This window comes from Rhipicephalus sanguineus, chromosome 7, assembly GCF_013339695.2.
Source record: "Rhipicephalus sanguineus isolate Rsan-2018 chromosome 7, BIME_Rsan_1.4, whole genome shotgun sequence".
Classification (NCBI taxonomy): domain Eukaryota; kingdom Metazoa; phylum Arthropoda; class Arachnida; order Ixodida; family Ixodidae; genus Rhipicephalus; species Rhipicephalus sanguineus.
In genome coordinates this window covers 28,327,237-28,348,189 of record NC_051182.1, presented here as the reverse complement: position 1 = coordinate 28,348,189, position 20,953 = coordinate 28,327,237, and the positions used below count along the sequence as shown (strand labels likewise).

Genomic DNA, 20,953 nt, shown 5'->3' with positions numbered 1-20,953 from the left:
AAAGAATGTCACTTCTATATTCCAAGTTTTCCATTGCACACTCATGTCTACTAAGACTACTAGCAAAAGAGCCCAGATGGTAAAACATGGCGAACTGAAGCAGGCCATCACTGTTGCACCTGATGCATGTGTAAGAATTAAATCCATTTCGGCCATGGAGAGTGACCGAGACAATTAGCTTGTCACTGTCCAAGCAAACTGGCATGTAAAATCTCAGAATTCAATCATTTTCCCCTTCACACTTGTTAAGCAGCACTAAAAGAAAATTTTAAGTTAACCAGCGTTTTTGAACTTGCGCGTGATCAGCAGCTTTATTATTAGAGTCTGTCATACTATATACGAGGGTTGTACCAAAAGTAAGGTTCCCATATTTTTATAAATAGAAAACATTGCGTATTGTCATTAGTTTATGTGTCGTTGAAACGCTTACACTTCTGTCTATTTTTCAATATAGTCTCCATTTTTTTCGGCACACTTTTGGAGACGGTGCCCAACTTTTGTATTCCTAAGTTGAAGAAGTCTCCCGCCAACCCGTTGAGGAAGCGTGTGACCTCTGCTTGGACTTCATCGTCGCTCTTGAAGCGTTTGCCGCCTAAGTGTTCCTTTACCTTAGGGAAGAGGTGATAATCGCTGGGGGGCTAAGTCGGGACTGTACGGGGGATGGGGCATAACAGTCTACCCAAATTTCTTCAAAAGCTCCTGTGTTTGACGAGCGACGTGGGGTCGAGCGTTGTCGTGAAGAAGTGCTACTCCCTTCGTCAGTCGTCCTCTCTGGCGATTCTGGATTGCTCGCCATAGTTTGGTCAATGTTTCACTGACGAGATTGTTGTTTTGTTTTGGCGGTGTAACGAAACACCCACGTTTCATCTCCCATGACTATAGAGTCCAACAACTTCTCCTTGTTGCCTCCCCCCTCACATTGAAGAAACTTGCGAGCACAGTCAAGGCGCTGCTCCTTGTGTCCGTCAGTCAGCATCCGGGGGACCCAGCGAGCACACACCTTGCGAAAACTCAACGTTTCTGTTAAAGTTCTTTAAATTGTGCCACGGGAAGCTTCAGGAATGCGTTCAACAAGCTCACGGACAGTGACCCTCCGATCTTTGAACAGCTCACTGTGATCTTATGGACAATCGCATCCGAAACTGGCGCGTCTTCCACTCCGTTCTTCATCGTGAACTTCCATGCGACCCTCAGCAAAAGCCCTTCACCATTTGCGGATGTGCTGAACGGACATGCACTCTTCACCATTATTAAGAGTCTGTTATAGAATGATCTTCTATTCTCGGTCTTCTCAGGTCTCGTGTGTGCCTGCACTTCTCTCATATCAGTCCCATATTGTACACATTAACAGTGGCAACATCACTGGCCCTGACTCATATATTGCACAACTCATGAGTGCTTTTATAAAGACTGAAAAAGTTATCGAGATTGGGCGTACATGTACAGATATGAAATGCTAAGGCAAGGAATGCATAACTAAGTCTTTTTTTATTTGTTTACAGATTTCCTTGATCATACAGAAGCTGATAGAAGAGCCGGAGACATGACAAGACAAGGGCACAAAAGCAAGGATGACACAGCACGAGTTTCGGTGTGGCATGTCTGTTTTGTTGAAGCAAGTTGTTGCTTGACTACTTGCAGTGAGCACACACATGGCGAAACAGTTATGTAGAGTAGTCATTGAAGTCTCCATCAGTCATTGTTGAAAATGGTAGCCCACGGGCAACAACGGAGAGGAAAAGCAAGTGTTGAGGGCACAAGCTGTATAATAAAAAAAGAGAATGCTTGGTCTAGGGCTTGGGTCTTCTTTATGCAAGTCACTGCCACTGTTACACAGGCTACTTAGTCGCTCAGGTCAACAGAGTAGTTTGAGACTTTCTCGTTCATCTATACCATTTGTGGTAATTATTGTATGAAACCTACCAAATGAATCTTCTGGTGATTTAAATAGTACTGGGTGTTATGGCCACTACTGCAACGAATGGTGTTGCAATCAGTATGACATGGCAAAAAGGGTCATGTGGTTGCAGTTGCTGCATTGGCTGTATGTCTTTGCACTCAAAACAGGGACCTCAGCAATGTGCTAAAATTGGCAAGTTGGAGTTGCTAATTCGTGTTAGACTATCAGTGCTGAAATTCACATAAATAAGCAAATGAAAACAGCTACCTAGGACATATTCAAAGCGTTGTTGTCACAGTGCGTTCTTGTTCTATAGCACTGTCTGTGCTTAGTAGTTTTTGTCCACACATTGACGTAAATTTCTCGTGTGATGACTTGACAAAATTTATGGTGGATGACAAAGGAGATGGCGTAGGCCTTCCATCGCTTCGGGGTCTTCTCGCCGCCGCTAGGTGATGTAGGTTGCTTCTAGGTCATTGCTAGGCTTTAGCTAGGTGATGCTAGGTTGTTTCTACATTGATTCTCAGCACAGAGAGGTTCGAGTTAAACCACAGGCAGTCACAGACGTGACACTGATGTCCAAACTGTAGAGACAGAACCTCGCGCTGTAACCAAGTGTTCGCATCTCTTGTACATGGATTGCACCTACGTCACTTGAAGGCATTGCTTGGAGCGAGTCTGCCATATCGGTGAACATCGGTTAGACTTTGTTCAACGCTGCCTTGCCACACCGGCGAGTTTCTCCCTCCACTATGGTTATATGCGCAGTTGTAGGCTGCTATAATCATAGTGACAGCTGCGGGAGAAAAAAGCAGCCCACTAGTACGAGCTTCTTTCCAATACCAGTGGTTATTGAAGGCCAGTGCGAGCGTACGAAAATGCTCAGCGTCAACCGACGGAGAACATAGCTGGCGCACACAAGGCATGCAAATTTCAACGAACCCCCACGTTTGAGTGTGTGGAGCGGAATTTGTAGAACACGAATGTCTTGTGTCCATCGGAGAGCCGTCCGTGCTGTTGGACGAGACAAACCCAGGCTGCTGGTAAAGTAGTTGTGCGATTCCATTGACTTATACGCCTTTATTTCGCCCAGAGTAACGAGGTTAGTGTTGAAAACCAATAGTTCACGATGTCACCGTGCGACACTTCTGGGAAGGCGGAGATGTTCGAAGACGTGTCCGTTCCAGGTCGAAGCGTGTAGGGATCCACTCTTTCGCACAACCGCACCTTTTCCTCATTGCGAGAACACGCTTGCTTTATCAGTTCTGAATACAGTAGAACCCCGCTGATACGTTTTTGAAGGGACCGTAGGAAATAAACGTAAGAGACGGGAAACGTAAGAGCCGAAAAACAGGAAAAACGGCAAAATATTTAGTGGTACAGAATTTTATTTCAATTCTTACGAGCAGCACGAAAATTGGCGCGCTCAGCCGCGATCTAGTCGATGGATAGAAACGCGGAGCTTAGGACGGCCTCATCCACAGAAATGTAATCAACGTATGTGATTTTTTTAACACCAACAGCTGTAGGCATGAAAGAACTAAGCACACGCAATCACGACCGGCGCGGCGAGTCCGACCGCGAACCGCACGCACGACCGTGCGAGCTCCAACCAGCTCGAACTCCTCCCGCCATGCCTCCCGCTCTCCGACAAATAACGATGATGATGAGTCTACGCCAACGCGATGGGAGAAGTGAATGCCAATCTCGAAGGCCTTGCTTTCGCATGCAATTACGTCATACACGCCATATTTGTGCAATACAAATCTCAAAGGCTATGCTTTTGTCAATAGTAAATGCCAATCTCGAAGGCCTTGCTTTCGCGAGCAGTGACGTCATAGACGCCATCTTTGCAATTTGAATCTCGAAGGCCATGCTTTTGTTTGCATCAATTGAAAGATTCTGTTGCTTGCGCCTCTCATGCGGCTAATATTACGGTCAAACGAGGCCAAGCTGCGTGAAAATGCACCATGGCGGCTCTCTTTGGTAGTCACTCGGTCGGCTCCGAGCGCACTTCGCGACGTATCATACGGGAACGGTCCGACAGTTACGACGTAACAGCGGGGTTCCCAATACATTGTATCCTATGGGAGCTATGCCGGGACCGGCGGAAAACGACGTAACAGCCGGGAAAACGCAGCAGTCAGGAACGTAACAGCGGGGTTCTACTGTAGTATGCCGCATTTAACGACTGCCTTGTGCCAACCAGCGGCATGATGCCCACTAAACGGCTCGTGGAAAAGAAAGTGACTGTGGCAATGCGGCTCCGTCAGCTCCGTCGTACTGTAGTCGTACTGTAGTCGTACAGCTGGTACGTGCGGCTGTTCACCAATATGGCCACTGCAGTATCGGAGCAATGGCGACGTCACGTGCAAGCCTCTACGGGCACGTCGTCGTTGGCCTTCCATCACTTCGGGGCCACCATCGCTTCACAGCCATTTTTTGGGCTAACTGTTGCCTTCTTCATTTTTAGTGGACCAGTGGTGACTAGTTGGATTTACCCAATTACTGTGGCACATTTACCCGTTTATGATAGTTTATTGGTTCGCCGAACAAGGAACGATTTGCTAAACAGCCTCGCTGTTAAAACCCTTGCATGCTGCCTGTTGCAGTACCAGAGGGCCATTATTGAAAATAGGAAGAACGGTCAATGAAAAGTAGAACATGTATACTTTTAGAAACTTAAATGGAAGTTTCGAGAAGTTGCGAAATACAGCCAAACACTTATTTTTTACTATGCTACTGCATATGTAGTTTATCTCAAAGCCCCATAAATATATCATAATGCATATAACAGAGGTTAGATATTTAAGTTAATCAGTGAGCCAAACGAAGAAACCGGTTTACTACAGTGAGCGGAGCCGTCGAAGCTAGCTGCTCACTGAAATGAGCCATTTTGCTAATGCACTCGCTGGGCATATTATGTCCACTGGGCATTTGATCAACTGGGATGATGCCCGCATCGTTGCTGCTGAAGTGGATCTTACGTTTGCATGTGGAAGCCACAATAGTCAAACCGCTGCACACACGCTTGAATGTTGGCAGTCTTTTGCCCATGCATGATGCCTGCATAACGTTACATGAGGATCACAAATTTACTTGGCCTTCGCTCGTGGTTGTGGGGATATCAAGCATACGTTACCTAACTACACAACCTAAGAATACACAACCCAACTTTGTTCGCTATGCTAGCTTGTACCCTACTTAGTCGCGCCCAACGCTCAAGAGTGCAAAACTGAAACCACGTTTGCGGAGTTGTCAAAAAGCTTTCGTCAAAAGGGTCAGATGCAATGTCATCGTCGTCACAAAGCCGACAAGACAGCATACGCGGGAAAAATGGCAGTCGTAAGCGTGGCAAGTTCTTTTTTTGCACAATTGTAGCATATTAACTCCTAAAATAATTGTGACGCGATGTATTTTGACGTGGATGACATTAATACCAAAGCGTTTACCGTGCTAATGTATTGAGCTGCGCGGCTGCACTTAATGCTACACCGGAGGGCGTTTTAGGTTACCGAGTTCAGCATTCGTAAATTTGATCCGGGGTGCTATTCTGGACATTGTCGAATTCCGCCATTGTTCAACTCCGATTGGCCCGGAGAGCTGCTACGGCCTCTCCTTTTGGCTCAAAATGCCGCCATTACGAAATTTGACAAGATGGCGGAATTTGACAGTGTCGAGGATAGCACCCACGCTTGATTTCAGCTAGGCCATGTTCACGACAGAGCGCTCGTGTCGTGATCCTCTTTTTCTATGTTCCTGTCTTGTCAAGCACTGAACTTACCAAATAGTAGCAATCGCTCAAGCAGCAAGATTCAGTCGGTCTCGAAGTGACGCGAGAGTAATTCTGGTGAATATATCGGGACACACGCTGGGGCTGGGTGCTAGCAGAAAGCTTTTTGCCATAGCCGTCCCAAAGAAAAGTGCACTTCTGTGTCGAGGAAGGGTCTCGAGCTCGCCTCTGCTAGCGAGCCGCAGCCACGAAATTTAGTTGCTAGGGGTGTGCGTATACTAAATTTTATTTGAAGTGTAAGGCGCTGCCGTGTGTGTGTACTCTCCCCTTTTGTCCGTTGTCGTCTCCGCGCCTTACACTTCAAATATGCTGAACCAATACGCCAAGTCTGCCATTCTTACATAGTAAATTTTAGAAGCGAATCGAATACGAATCGAATAGCGATGACAACGAATCGAATACGAATAAAAATTGAATACTATTCGAATAGTTTTCGAATAGTAAGGCAACCATTTTCAAAACATTTCGAGAATGCAACAATATTTTCTTTGGAACAAATAGCCATAAACATCAAGAAAGCAACATTACGATTAACTTTAACCGACAAAAAATGCTGCACTTATGCAAACTGAGGTAAGCTCGTATATAGTGACAGTCTATGAGACATTTTGTAAGTCTAGGTTGAAATACAGCGGTTACGTCAGAATTCAAGCTGGTAGTTGGTAAACACCTTTTAAATGAAACTGAGGCGTAAAAATTACACAATGTTTGATGAATCAACACCATGGATCTCATGAAGAGCATAGCATACTGAAGGCGTTTTCGCTTCGGTGACACTATAGTTTTAAACAGCACCGTGTGTGTCACTTCTTTCCTTCGTCTTGCGTTTCAAAAAGCGCTGTTTTATAGTTTTGCCATGGAACCTCACCAACTCGCCCAATTCGCATGTCTTCTTCAGTTTAAACAGAAGCACTTACATATGATTAGTACAGCATCCATAGTCCCGTAAAAGGTTGGGTGGCCTGTATCTCGATAATCCAATAATTAAAACAGAAAAAGTGCTCCCTCGATGCTCCAATGTTTTGTTCCTTTGGGGTTTTTTCCGTCAGTTCTGATTATTCGAGAAATATTCGAAAGATAGTTGGTATTTCGAATAAGTGCTATTCGATTCGAGTCCCGAGTCAATTGGAACACGATTCGATTCGTTATTCGAGATTTTCTAATATTCGCACACCCCCATTAGTTTCCCGATCGGCCGGGATGGTGAAGGAGGCTATTGTGGGTGCAGTCGGAGTAAAATGTCAGCTAACGTTGCCGTTTGACAGGTCTTTTCCGCATCTCGTATATATGGGCCATTTCTGAAGGGCATTTGATGTCAGGATTCGGGAAGTATATCGATACTGATGTCCGCAATGACTGAAATCTGGACGCGGATTATGAAATGTAGTTTTCGTTCCACGACCATATCTCATATATAAGTAATTTCAGAAGGTGATTTGGCGCCAGGATTCCAACAACATATCAATACCTATCTCCAAAATGATTGAAATCTGGACGCCGATTCTGAAATACAGTTTTGTTTCACGTTTATGTATCAACACATGGTAAATGCAAGGGGTGCCTCACACAGAAAGAAAAAATGCTTTAGACCTGTCATGCCTTTGTAGCTCATGAACTTATTAGGAAAAAACAAAATGGGACGAATGCAGTCATGTGCCGACCGCGGGCTGCAAGCGAGAGGCATGTTTGTTATAGTAACTAATCCTAATCAAGTAATTAAATATCTATCCTGAAGTCATTGATGCTGTTTTGGCATAAATAGAATGAAATCTCAGACTAGAAATATAGCGCAAGTTCATTTTTGGTTATGTCCATTTTGAGCAAAGAAAAATTATACTTTTCACATGACTCGCAGGCAGCAGCACGTTGAACGACTCGTCGAACGTGCTAGTGCCGAAGATAAATCAAGACAAATTTAATATGCAGAAGGTTCAATTCACCCAAAGCTCGATATATTTCGCTCTTTCTTAGCCCCTAGTTGATACAAATAGCAAGAACAAGTGGTGTACACAACTGTGTACAGGGGCGATGGAAACAAACTCGAACAGCGCTGCGTGCTATTTTCATCATGCTCTGACCTTGGTAGCAATAAAAATATGCTAGATGGTTCTTGTATCATGGATGACTCTAATGGCTTTTTATCACCATCTAGGCTACAACCACTTGAAAATAAATGTGAAACAGCATAGAATGTAAATGCCGCACGTTCGCGTTTCTTTCCATCCCCACTGTATATAGCGGGAAGGGGCGTAGCCGGGGGGGGGGGGGAGGTTCGGGAGGATTCAAAGCCCCCCCTCCCCCCCGAAAAACATGTCAGGTTATGCCCCTGACAGCGTGTCAAAGGGCGTACGATTTGCGCCTTCGCGAAGACAATGTCACGCAGGAAGCTTTTTCTTTTTCAATTCCGTGTGGAGATCCATTGGAAAAGCCAGAACTGGCAACTGTGCAAGTGCATTCGGTCGGCACCCTTGAGACCCGTGCCTGAACGAACGGGCACACTGCAGGGGCCCGAGATCTGAAAGTGCGAGTGTGTGTACGCGTTGCTTTCGCTAGCTAGAATGGACCGTTTCCAGAAACTGGAATAGTTTTGTTCTGAGATTGGATTCCAGCGACCTTGTAAATACGTGTATGGTTACGTTCGGCTTGCCCGATTGGTCCGAGTAAGGCAACTGCCGATTGGTGGACAGCTGTGCTTCTCTCAGAGGTGCGCGCCCCATGGATGCTACAAAACTAATTCAAGCAGCGACTCGAGTCTTTTGGGGTGAGCAGAGTCGGGAGCCAAAGCGCACCTTGCCGCGGGAGACCAGGCCACTCATGCAAGCCGACAATATGACATCATTTGTTTTGTATTGCATACATTTGTAACAAATTAAGTTACTGTGCTAGTCATGGGCGTCGGCAGGGGGGTGCAAAAGGGGCACTTGCCCCCCTCAAGCCACACCAGCACCTGGCCCCACCCAAGCTATACACCAGCGCTCTTCCCCTCCCCCAGCCGCGATGCAACGCGGGTTTGCACCCCGCAAGACAAAATCCTGCCAACACTCATGGTGCTAGTTAAACAAGCCCACGTTGAGTGCTCTCCGGAACCTTGTTGACCGGTCATCACTTGTCTGTGCAGAGTTGCTCCTACACATCTTTTGTCTTCCTGGTGTTCTAATGAGTCTAGGCTTAAACAGCCACGACATTTGGCTACATTATCCTTGGCATTATTGTCTGTTAGTTTTTATTAATATTGTGTCTGGCAAAGAAAAACGAGCCCTTAAAAGCATAGGCGTGCGCACGGGGGGGTGGCAGCGAGGGCGGCTGACCGCCACCACAAACCGTGGACAGAGGCGTTTTGTTGCTCTAAAGCTCACAGGTTCAAATCTGCCCTATGCATTGACCCCCAAGTCACCTAAAAGGAGGGGAGGGCGCCTAAGAGGGGGGGAGACGGCCAGTACCCCGCCTTAGGAGCATTGTGGAGTTCATGACCGGGACAAGTTCTTGCCAGCCTTCGGCTGCCGCGCTTCGCGGTCATCGGGGGTGGGGTCTCTCTGGACTTCTGAAGTTGTGTCCTACTACAGAACCGTGGACAAACGCACGGTTAAAGCGTTCGTTATGTTGAGGTCTCACTGGATGCGTGAAGCTTCCAGTGAAACCTCAACCTAACGAACTCTTTAACCGTGCGTTTGTCCGCGGTTCTCTAGTCGGATACAACTTCAGAAGTCCGGAAAAGTCCGCATTGTTACGACTCAAAAGTTACGTCATTTCCCACAGGCTACGTCTCCGCAAATAATTTATGAAATTTTTTTCCCAAGTTCGGATGCAGGGGAGCCATCAGTGGCGACTTCAGTGAGTGTCCGGCCGCTTCGTGATGGGAGTCATCTGTGGGCTGCCACTGCGCAGAGGAACGTTTCGCCTGCACGAAACGAATGCAACAGTTGGACAACATATCCAGATGAACCATGTCTATATTTGACAGTCTCGCAGATTCACATGGAAGCAAAGGCGAGGGCTTTTTTACGACCTCCAGAAAGTTTCGGCTCTGTTTGCTTTCATTTCGACGTTTCAGTATCAGATACATGTCGCACTGCAAATAATTTGCTCCTTCTGAGCTATATACTTTTTTTGTGTGTGGAAAAAAAAACACACTTGAACTGTGGGGTCACTGGTAAACACTTCAGTTAGTGCAAGCCGTACCTTTGCAGTTTCGGCAAGTTCGGCTAATGCCTACGGGAAGTATGAATTAGAAGAAATCGGCCGAGCTGCCCTTTTCGATTGAGACACACATAATACTAACCGTTAATAAAGGCAAAAAAAGACTCAAGAGGGACGAAGGACTTGATCGGCAACGACAACGAAGAAGCGGGCTCCCCTGTGCACAAGACGTGAGCGAGTCCCTTTCCAGAATATTCCAAGATTACGAAGTGCAAGTCTGCCACATCCCCTCAAGCAAGCTGAAACAACAACCCGTCCGAGTCAAAGACCGCCTTGAAAAGGAAAGATACCCTGGCGTCGTCTACAAAATTCAGTGCGAAGACTGCCAGGCGTGCTACGTAGGCGAGGCTGGAAACTTTAGATGAAGACTAGCACCGTAATGATGTAGCCAAAAGGCACACGATTTCGAACGCCCTGGCAGAGCATAGTGAAAAAAAAAAGGACATTGTCTTGACTGGCAATCGGCTTCCATCATAGAAAAAGAGAAAAAGTTACCATCCCGCCTGCTCATCGAATCTTTTTGCATACAGTCTACTACTAACGCGATATATCGGACACGGGGTACACTCCCTGAGGTATACGCAAGCGCGTTGTGTCTACGCATATATAATAAAGACCACCATGCATTCGTTCATTGTGAACAAGGCACCAGTACTGGGTGCCGAAATGTCTATTCTGTTGTTTTATTTTTGTTGGCGAGTGTACTTTTCTTCAACCATGACATGTCTTACGTCATAGAACTTTCCCACGGCTCATAACCGCAAGCCATGGCTCATGGTATGCGGGTATGTGCCACAGGTGATCCACCGTCTTTATACCAACCCAAGACATCGAAAATGGTTATCGAAAACTTTATAAGACGGTAATGATTTTAGCGTAGCTCATAAACTGTCCATGAGCTCATGTACTGCTATGATTCAACAAGCTTTGGTCTAGCATTGCTCGTCCCCGCAGGAATACACCAACGAACGCTGCTTACACGTCTTGATAAAAGTGCACCGTCTGTGCTGTAACGTGAGCGCCGGCGCAACGTCACAAAATGAGCTACCGTTTAGACGGCACTGTAGTCAACGTGCCTGGTAAGCCCATGACAAGCTCACTACTCAAACTACGCAAAGACGTCGATCCACCTTGTAAGGAAAGGTTCAAAGTGCGGCATACGCAGCTACTCGCTGATTGCTTCGCATGAAATCGATTTCCAGAACGCGTGAGATATGCCGGAGTTTTAGATGCGAAGCAGCTTTTGCTCGGGGCTGTGTCTGGCGGCGGTGGTGGCGTCCGCGCTCCACTGCGCATGCGCCTACTCTCTGTCCCACTCTCCTCCTTTACGCAGGTGTTCGGTCGCCTTCTCTCCTCTCTTCCCCCGCGCTGCAGCCGCGGCGCAGCCTCTCCTCCCACGTGATGCAGCCACGCCGCAGCCAAATACAGCCTGTAACCCACTATCTTCTCTCCCTCCCCCATTTCATGTGTATATAAGCGCATGCGCTCGGTCGGCTTCCGTCATTCTCGCTTCGATCCCGTTCATATGAGTTGTAACGTCAACGTCGGCGCCACTCGTTCACTCGGCGCTAACGGAAAGCAACGCACAAACACAACGTAATGATAACACAAACACTAAATACAAACCTCACACACTAACGGAAACGCCGAGTGAACGTAACAGAAACTTGGTGTGCGCCCCCAATGCTGCTTCGCATCACCTCCTGGTTTTCTTGAGTGGGAGATGGTGTAATTTTTCCTCGGACCGCGTTGGCCGCTATACTTCTGGCTCATGTTTAGGTACAGCGCGAAAACGACGAAGACAGAGTACAACAGAAGGAATACGGACGAGCGCTGTTTCACTTCGTCTTCGTCGTTTTCGCGCTGTACCTAAACATGCTACCTTACCAACTAGCCCAACTTTGAATACTATTGCAATATATTTCTGGCTCGTACGTGCGTGGCGCCGGCACCCCGTGGTTAGCCGCGATGCTTGCACAATATGGCCCTCGGAGATCGCCGCCGGCACACCGTTCGTGGAACCGACCAATATCTGTCGCACCCATGTACGCTCGCGCTTGCTCTGCAGCTGACGACACAACCGAGGAGACAGGCAGGAAGCTATAATTACATGCTTTTGAAAATAAATGGTAAGCTTAGGGCTGTGTGCACTGCAATATTATTTCGCTCACTTGATCACATTAGCTGAAACTGACTACAACTCAGCAGCTTTTTCTCACTGTACTCCAGATCTTCAAGGTGTAAGAAGACTCTTTTAAGCCATATGGTGCATTGTAATTTTTGTTAGAATTGACGACAGAGTTTCTTGGCATGTTTCAGTGATTTTTGCAGCTGAAGGCGCCACTGCAGTCTTGTCACAGCCGGGTCTAGAAAAAAACAGAGCCCGATTCACTTATGCAGCACAATGGTTCACAACAAAATTCAGGAGCCCTTCTCCAAGCGAGGAAATGAGGCAAGCGAAGGTTGGCGTAAGGGGGCCTGACGTACTGCTTTTCTTTGTTTCTTTCTGTGAAGGTTGCGGCTATCCCCAGGACGCTGTTTTCGGGCTGAATCGGCATGGCGTCTTTCATGTTCTTTCCAGCGTTTGTCAGCCTGTAGAACGGCCCAGCGAAACGCGATCATGGAAACGCGGGTTAGGAATTCAATTTTCTCGAAGTCCTGAAATGTGCAATTCCTGATACCGACCTTACGCGTTCTACAACAGATCGCTTTTAGTCCGCCAACACAAAATATTTCGATGAAGCGCCCGTTGCAAGTTCTCTGCTTTCGAATTGTTTTTTTTTTTTTTTTTTGCATAGTGGGTAGAACGCATTCGTATGCTTCAGTTCAGGCAAGGCTGGGCGCGTGGCCTAGTATTCAAGACACTCGTTTTCGGAGCAGGGGAACCCGGGTCCGCAGTCCCGGAACGAAAATTTATTTACTTTTATTTAATAGATGAATGCTATGAGCGTCCCCTTTACAACGGGGCGGTGACAAGTGTGCCACCAGGCTCGACAAAAAAAAAAAAGAAAGTCCCTTTACTCTTCTTTTTCTTAGTGTTGGCCTAGTGTCTCTACTTCAAATAAATCTATGTTACTACAGAAAAAAAAAACTTAAATTCTCAGCACAGTTCTCTGCCCTTTATGGCAAAAAGTCCTTTTTTTTTAATATTTATTTTTGTCCTTTCTCTCTAATTGTCTGCCACCAATACTCTAACCGTCTCTTACTTATTTCAATCGCGGGTGTGTTCAGCTTTCCATTGTCTCTAAAACCCAAGGCGTCATGTAGGCTCGTGCCCAAACGTACTCCTGGGTGGATGTCTCCACATTCAATCAGAACATGCTCCGCCGTTTCCTGATCTTCCCCGCAGCACGTGCACTGTTGTTCTTCTTTACTGAATCTCGCTTTATAACTACGCGTTCTAAGGCAAGCCGATGTTGCTTGAAACAGTAAAGCGCTTCCCCTTGAATTATCGTAAAATGACTCCCTCCTTATTTCATTTTGCCCTTTCGGCAGTTACTCAAAGCCGGTTTTTTCTCCATAGCTGCCGTCCAGTAAATCCTCTCCGCCTCTCTGACTTTTCGCTTAACGCTCTTTGTTGACACATTGCTTACACTACCAGTCGTATATTTACTAGTGAGCCTCTTAGTTCTTTTTCTCCACTGTGTGTCCACACTCTTCCTATACAGATAACGGAACACCTTCTCTGCCCATCTACTCTCCTCCATACTCCTTAGCCTTTCCTCGAACCTTATTTTGCCCTGAGCTTCCCTCGCCTCAAGTCCTGCCCATCCCATATCGCCCTTTACAGCCTCGTTTGTCGTCTTCCCGTGAGCACCCAACGCGAGGCGTCCCCCAGTCCTTTCTTTGACGCGCGCCATCTGTGGGTGACGAGGGTTTTTGGAACACCACCATCCCCTGCTACAGGGGTCAGTTAATACAACTGCAGCGAACTATAGTAATACAACCTTCGCTTGGAAACTTACCGGGTCGGAGTCGACTAATGTTGATCCAGCTCTGGCGACTCGTGCTGTGAAGGCAAGCAGGGTACCTTGCCGAAGGCCGGCCTTGGCACTCGAGAAGTGCGGTCCGACTCTGCAATGCAGACGCGGTGGAATAGGAAATGCCGTGGAAGCTTGCACTATATAGTGTCATGCACGAATCCCGGAGGATGACCAACTTGAAAACCAAGACTACAAAAATGTTAACCCTTTATCTCCACAATTATTCGCGAAAAAATACAAGAGTTACCGATTATTATTATTTTATTATTATTATTATTATTATTATTATTATTATTATTATTATTATTATTATTACTTTGCTGTTTCGTGTTTTTCCACTGAATACCGAAACGCAGTAAGGGCATTTGAATCAGTATATTTTCTGTAGAATGTAGATAAGAAAAGTAGTGTACATAGGAAAACTGGCCTTCCTGCACAACTTGTATTCAGTTTTGTCTGTGGTAATGCATGTGAAAATGGCATTATGGTATTGTAGTAACATCTGGGCATGAAAACGATATCTAAACGCACGGATCTACCCATATCGCCTTAGAGATTGACATTGGGACATATTGCAGTGAATGACGTCTGCTAGTGATGGTGGTGGGCGTGCGAAACGCGAGAACGTGCTGTGTGAGGGCAAGGCGGGCTAGGCATGAAGGCTGAGAGGCGTTGTAAACGAGAAGAACGCGCTTTATTCGAACATGATGAAAACGTGCCGACCGCGCCGGTGGCGGGAGCGAGATTAAGAACGTGTCTCGGCCCTCACTTGGGCCTGGAGCTGATCTGCGTAATGGCGCCGCAGGTGGCGCTACTGATTAGATAGGCCGCTGCGCTACCGCGCATGCGGGCGCTCACATTCGGCCCCTCCTTGTTTGACCAAGTCCCATTGGTCTAGGAAAGCAGCACTACTTGGTGGCTTCACTGCGAGAGAGAATAGTCCTTCAAGCGCTCGGGTGGGCGCCTTTGGCGATGGGGTCGCGATGAGGGTACCGCTGGAGACAAAACTGCAGGGCCAATGGAAACTGGTGGTTGAGACAACTCATTACCAACGCTGGGAGAGCCAGATGAGTCACACAAAGGCAACTCTTGGGTTTTTACAATGTAAGGCTCGACATAAGGTGGCACGTAGTGCTTGAGTTGAGAGACGTGCGCTATCCTGTCTTGGAGTCGATCACGAGGACCTTGACCAGTTACGCGGCTAACGACAAACGTAACGGGTGTTTTCTGGTCGGTGATTTGGTATATTCCCTTGAATTTGGGTGCCAACTTTCCAGTTCCATCTGCTACAGGCTCTTGGCGGCGCACCCAGACGAACTGGCCGACTTGGAAGGAGTGGTCTCGATGGGACTGATCATATGCTGTCTTCCGTTTCCCTTGTGCTTCCTCGGTATTGCTTGCTGCTACGGCCCGGTTCTGAGACAGCGTTAGGAGACGGTCTTGTAGGGTCCTGGCTGTGGCGGGACGATGGCGTTGATATGGAAGCTTGGGGACGTATCCATAAAGTAGTTCAAATGGAGAGAAACAGCTGCTGGCGCTGTAGCTTGTGTTGATGGCAAAAGCAGCTTCTTCGAGTTTGCTTTCCCAGGAGGTCTGGTCAGTTGGACACAGCTTACGAAGAACGGAGACTAAAGTCCCATTGCTTCTCTCTACAAGACCATTGCTGGCTGCGCGGTATGCAACCGAATAATGAATCTCAGCACCGTGCATGTGCATGAAGTGCTTAAACTGGTGAGTTTCAAAGGCTGCTCCATGGTCAGACATGCAGTCATCAGGACAACCAAAGCGGAAGAACACCGACTGTAAATTTGCTATAAATTCCTTAGCTGATGTTGAAATTACTGCCGCTGGGACAATGAAACGCGTGGCAAAGTCAATGACATTCAAAATGTACTTCTTTCCAGAAGCAGCCGGTATTGTGGTGTGATCAAGGGCAATTAAGGCAAAAGCAACATCCGACACTGGCATGAGACCCATTTTGCCAACACTTTTAGATATTGGGCGGTTGCTGCTTTGGCAGATCTGGCATGCTGTGACGTAGTGGGTCACTGAAGACGCAAGGTTTGGCCACCAGTATCGTTCTCTCACTTTGGTCAGTGTCCGGGTTACATCCATGTGGCCTCCACCGTCATGAACAACTTCCAGGGCAGCCTGGCGCATCTTTGCTGGCACTACAATAGCTTGAGAGCCTGAAGTCCCGTCACTATGGTACAGGATGTCATCAATTACGGCAAGGTCATGGTCCCACGATTCCGAAGATGACAGAGAGCGACGAAGATCCTGGCACTCTTTGTCTTCTGCTTGCATAGCTGCGAGTGACTGTGTCTGATGGAGGACTGCTGCAGATAATCGTGACAGCATGTCAGCAACTACGTTTTGACGGCCTGGATGGTGCTGAACAGTGAAGTCTAGCTCTGTAAGATCCATCAACATGGTCGTAAAACGACGTGAAGGCCTGATGTTGGCTGTTAAGCATGCAACGGTCCAGAGGTAAAATTTCTTGCCGAGCAAGTAGTGTCGGAACTTGATCGTAACCGCCCAGTGGACACCAATACACTCCCAAACGTTGCTATGCAACTTCTTCTCTGTGGCAGTGAGTGCACGACTCGCATATTCGATGACAGTTTCTTTTCCACACTGTTTCTGAGAGAGCACAGCACCAATTGCGGTTCCTGAGGCATCTGTTGTGACTGTGGTTTGGGCGTCTGGATCAAAATGGCCCAGTACAGGTGCCTCTGTTAATGCTGTGCGGATTCGCTGAAAGGCTTCATCGCAGTCGCTGGTCCAGGCAAACTCCTCAGACCGTATGAGACTCTGCAACGGTGCTGCTATCCGAGAGAAATTCTTCACAAATCGGCGATAGAAGTTTGTTGTCTGGAGCCATGACAAAACTGCTTTGCTGTTTGCAGGCTCTGGGATTTTCATGATGGCTTCGACTTTGGCAGGGTCAGGCTGCTTGCCGTCTTTGCTCAAAATGAATCCGAGAAACCCGATAGACTTCAAAGCAAACTTGCACTTGTCAAGTGAAACCTTGAATCCACTGGCAAGGAGTGCACCAAGTACTTCGTCAAGTAACCTTGCAAACTCGTCAAAAGTTGGCGCAAAAACCAGAACATCATCCAAGTACACCCGCACACCGCACTTTGGGCAATGGGGCTGCAGGTTGGCAAAAATTGACTGCATGGCTCGCTGGAAAGTGGCAGGTGCGTTCTTCAGCCCAAATGGCATGCGAGTCCACATAAAGGTGCCATAGTGGGTAAAAAAAAGCAGTTTTTGCTTGGTCTTCCTTACGAACGCGCACTTGCCAGTAAGCGAACTTTAGGTCAAGGCAGGCGAAATACTATGACCCAGCAATGTCATCCATGATGTCATCCGAATGTGGAAGTGGCTGCACGACGCTCACAGTCATCTTGTTTAGGGACACATAGTTAACACAAAGGCGCTTCTTGCTACCTCGGCTGACAACCACTGCGGGGAATGCCCAAGGTCCTAAGGCTGGAAGAATGATGCCTTGCCGAAGGAGTGTGCTTGTTTGAGCCTCAAGAAAACGACGGTCTGCAGCAGAGTAACGGTAAGGGGATCGACTGTATGGCACAGCATCGGGAAGAAGGTCGATTGAGTGTTTCAACACCCTCGTACAGACCTAAGTCACCCTCTTCACGAGCGAATACTTCAGCGTGCTTCGAAAGAATGCTCGTGATTTGCCGTTGTTGATGTGCTGGCAAATGTCTACCGACCTGAGCGGCAGGCAAGGATGGGTCAATGCAAACCTCTATTGTTGAAGGAGCACCTTGCTTGCATTCAGAAGACGGGCCGTTGGTGTTTGAAACATCATCTTGGCAAGATAGAGCTAACCACGGGGGTTCATCTGGGCCTGGGAGTGGCATTCGCTGGAGGCCTGCTGAGCTGTGGTGTCCAGATACATGGCAATTGAAAGATGACCCCTGGATCATAACAGCGTTCGACATCCTGGGCAACAGTCGCTCATGGCACCGCACACTTGTTCCAGTGGTGGAATGACGAATTTCGGTTGGCATGGGTGGCTGGAACACCAACTGTGCGTGACTGGCAGCAAACCAGTCTTCCCCCAATATAAGTGGCACGGCATTGTTATCGAGGGCGGCGGCTTCCACCAAACCGGTGATGGGTCCCACAGAAATCTTCAAGCAGATAGCACCAGCAGGGGCCACTGTCGTTCCTCCAACGACAACTAGGGGGGGGGTCTGGTCCAGGGCAGGAGGGGCAAAGATCTGACAAGGTGACGAGAAACAAGTGTCACTTTGGAACCACTGTCTGGAAATGCGTCCACTTGGCCAATTCCAGCAATTGTGGCGTTTACAAGGGCGCACTGGACCAGCGATCCATCAAGGGTCTCGGAAAGGGTGCTGTGAAGAGCTGGCGAAGGATGCGTTGTAGACTGTGTGGCAGTAGCTCTGGATGGGCACTTTGAAGCTAGATGTCCTTTTTGGCGGCATTGAAAACACACGGCTTCGGCCAAGTTCTGGCCAGAACGGTAGGCAGGAGCGCCATGCCTCGTAGAGATGGTCAGGTACCGAGCCTCTTGTTGGTCTGGTGGTAGGGCTGCGATTCGCTGTGGCTGTCTTGTTTTGTCTGGTACCGCCTGAACATTCGTGCCCTCTTCACTGTGGCGGGGCACCTGCGGGCTTGGCGTTGCTAGTTTGGTGCTTGAATACCCTGGGCGTGGGAGTCGACGAGACAAGTGGCTCAATGTTTGGTCAAGCTGCGTTACGGTGTCCATATAGGCGGCGACGGTTTCAGGGCGTTGTGCTGCTATAGTAGTGGCCAGATTCCTGTCGGCAATGCCCTGAAGGGCGTACTCTATGCGCTGAGCGTCGGTGAGAGTGACTGGGCATCCCGAAATTAACTTCAACTTCGCCAGAGAGTAGTGGACCAGGTTCTCTCCGTGCGCTTGCACGCGACAAGTAACAGCTTGCTGCCACTGTAGCAAGTTTTGCTTGGCGCTGAATTGATCCAAGAAAGCTTGCCTGAAGGCTTCCCAGGTGGGACACTGACGACCAATGACTGCTTTCCAATCCGCGGCTGCTCCACGGAGCTTTCCCAGAGCGACGGCGAGTACGGTTGAAGGCTCCCACGAATCTAGGTTTCGAGTTCGTTCCAACTCTTCAGTCCAGTGGGACGCTGAAATGCTGCCGTCTCCATAGAATGTAGGAAGCGATGCGGACAGGTATGGAAGAGTCGTGACTTGAACTGGGGCTGCAGCGCGTTGTGACACGTGAAGGAGCTGTTGAAGTAAACCCGTCAGCAACTCGGTACTTTGTGCTGCATCGAAGCACGACGGAAGCGGCGTAGTGTTCGGGCGCTGGCTGGGCGCTGAGGAGTCTGGGGAAGGCAACAAAGGAGTCATTGAGCGGTTTTGGGCTATATCGACGAGGAGACGATTGATCACTTCTTCCTTCGGCCCCGTAGCGTCCAGGTTTCGGCGAACCAACTCTTCACGGAGGAAGTCTGCTGTAAAGCCGGCGAGGTCCTCAGTCGTAGCCTCGCTCCAGTTCACAAGCGGCATGGCGTTCACAACAAATTAGCAGAAGAGTCACGAGAGACGAAAAAGGCGGGCAGGTCAAGCCGTTTCGGCTCTGCAGGCGAGTTACTTCATCGGGCGGGTGGCCGTCAGCACGACGGTCAGCGAAACAAAAAGGCAAAGGCACGAAATGACTCGAACGAAGCGGCCGAGAGGCGTATCGGATGGCGGACGCTACACAAAGGACGGAGCGCTGTGCGGCCAGTCCGGCGGATCACTTCACGAGGCGGGAAAAAGGTGACGTTCCAGGCATGGTTCGGAGTCGACTGCGCCAGTTGTGAGGGCTAGGCGGGCTAGGCATGAAGGCTGAGAGGCGTTGTAAACGAGAAGAACGCGCTTTATTCGAACATGATGAAAACGTGCCGACCGCGCCGGTGGCGGGAGCGAGATTAAGAACGTGTCCCGGCCCTCACTTGGGCCTGGAGTTGATCTGCGTAATGGCGCCGCAGGTGGCGCTCTGATTAGATAGGCCGCTACGCTACCGCGCATGCGGGCGCTCACAGCTGAACTTGTCTATAGAATGGCGATGGGTTCAGTAAGTTTAGAGTATTAAGCGTTGCAAATCGGGACTTTAAAACGGGCTCCGTGATTCCACATGCTAAAACCAAGACATAACTACGAGCGCTCGTGCTGTCGCCTTCCTGTCTGTGCCCTCGTTCTTTGAGCTTTTTTTCATTATGACGTACCAAGTCGCCAAACAATCCATTCTTTTAAGTCATATGAGTATGAGGCAAGCCGTTGTGGTGAACACCGGATTAATTTTGGCCACCTGGCTTTTTTTTAACCTGCAATAATATCCAATTGGACATATAGCTTTGCATTACACGCCGATTATAACACGGTTACCGTGGCAGAGAGTCCAACCCGCGCAGTCGTGGTTAGCAGTGCAGCAACATAGCCGCTCAGCTACCATATGGTGTTGCAAATTAAGCACCTTCGCGGGGCCGCGCCCAGCACCTTGCACAACAAGCGCACTGTCGGTACTGGTTTCCCCCCAACTCGACGTACAAGTTGTTTCTTAGCATACCTTGAATGGTATTGGGAGGCCTCAGTCGCGAGTGAGGCTTCTGCGGCGGCTGCACGGATGGAGCCGCACACAGCCCACTCTTGCCCTTTGCTGGGACAGGCACCGGCTCGCTTGCCGCAGACGTGGCCCTTGGCAGAGCAGCCACGGAACGCCTCGCACCTGCGTAACATGTCTCGATGCGATGAATAGGTGCTGCGTTCCATCTCGCACCTCCGGCGATGGCTTCGCTAAATAATAACGGAAAAAATCCGTACGTGGCGACCACACGTGATCCTTAAACATTTCCTACAAGAGTTGTAAAACTAACCCAAATTTATAAACGTCATTCAAAGTTGAGTTCGAAGGCAAGCAAATAGGGCGTCAAAAGAAAAAAAAAGTTATATTAGGAATGACCCTGCAATGGTGCTACGACTTAGCAGAACATGCCGGGACCTAACGTGTGTTTTAGTTTCATTAAGCACTGCCAAATTGTATAGCGATGACATTTATCGAC

General features: G+C 48.4%; 2 protein-coding genes across 3 annotated transcripts in view; one reads left to right on the top strand and one right to left on the bottom strand.

The window, feature by feature from the left end:
- Window positions 1-1,812, top strand: part of LOC119398574 (AP-4 complex accessory subunit Tepsin-like) — a 115,510-nt gene extending 113,698 nt beyond the window's left edge. For both annotated transcript variants that reach the window (XM_049417667.1, XM_049417668.1), the window contains exon 12: window positions 1,503-1,812. In XM_049417667.1, coding sequence (XP_049273624.1) covers window positions 1,503-1,547 — 45 coding nt within the window. In that variant the 3' untranslated portion in view covers window positions 1,548-1,812. The remainder of the gene's footprint in view (window positions 1-1,502) is intronic.
- Window positions 1,813-12,244: 10,432 nt separating this feature from the next.
- Window positions 12,245-20,665, bottom strand: LOC119398573 (uncharacterized). The gene is made up of 3 exons (XM_037665410.1): window positions 20,461-20,665; window positions 13,856-13,964; window positions 12,245-12,256 (listed from the first exon to the last, which is right to left on the bottom strand). Exons 1-3 carry the CDS (start codon window positions 20,661-20,663, stop codon window positions 12,245-12,247), a joined length of 324 nt encoding a protein of 107 aa, XP_037521338.1. The 5' UTR covers window positions 20,664-20,665.
- Window positions 20,666-20,953: the final 288 nt, after the last annotated feature.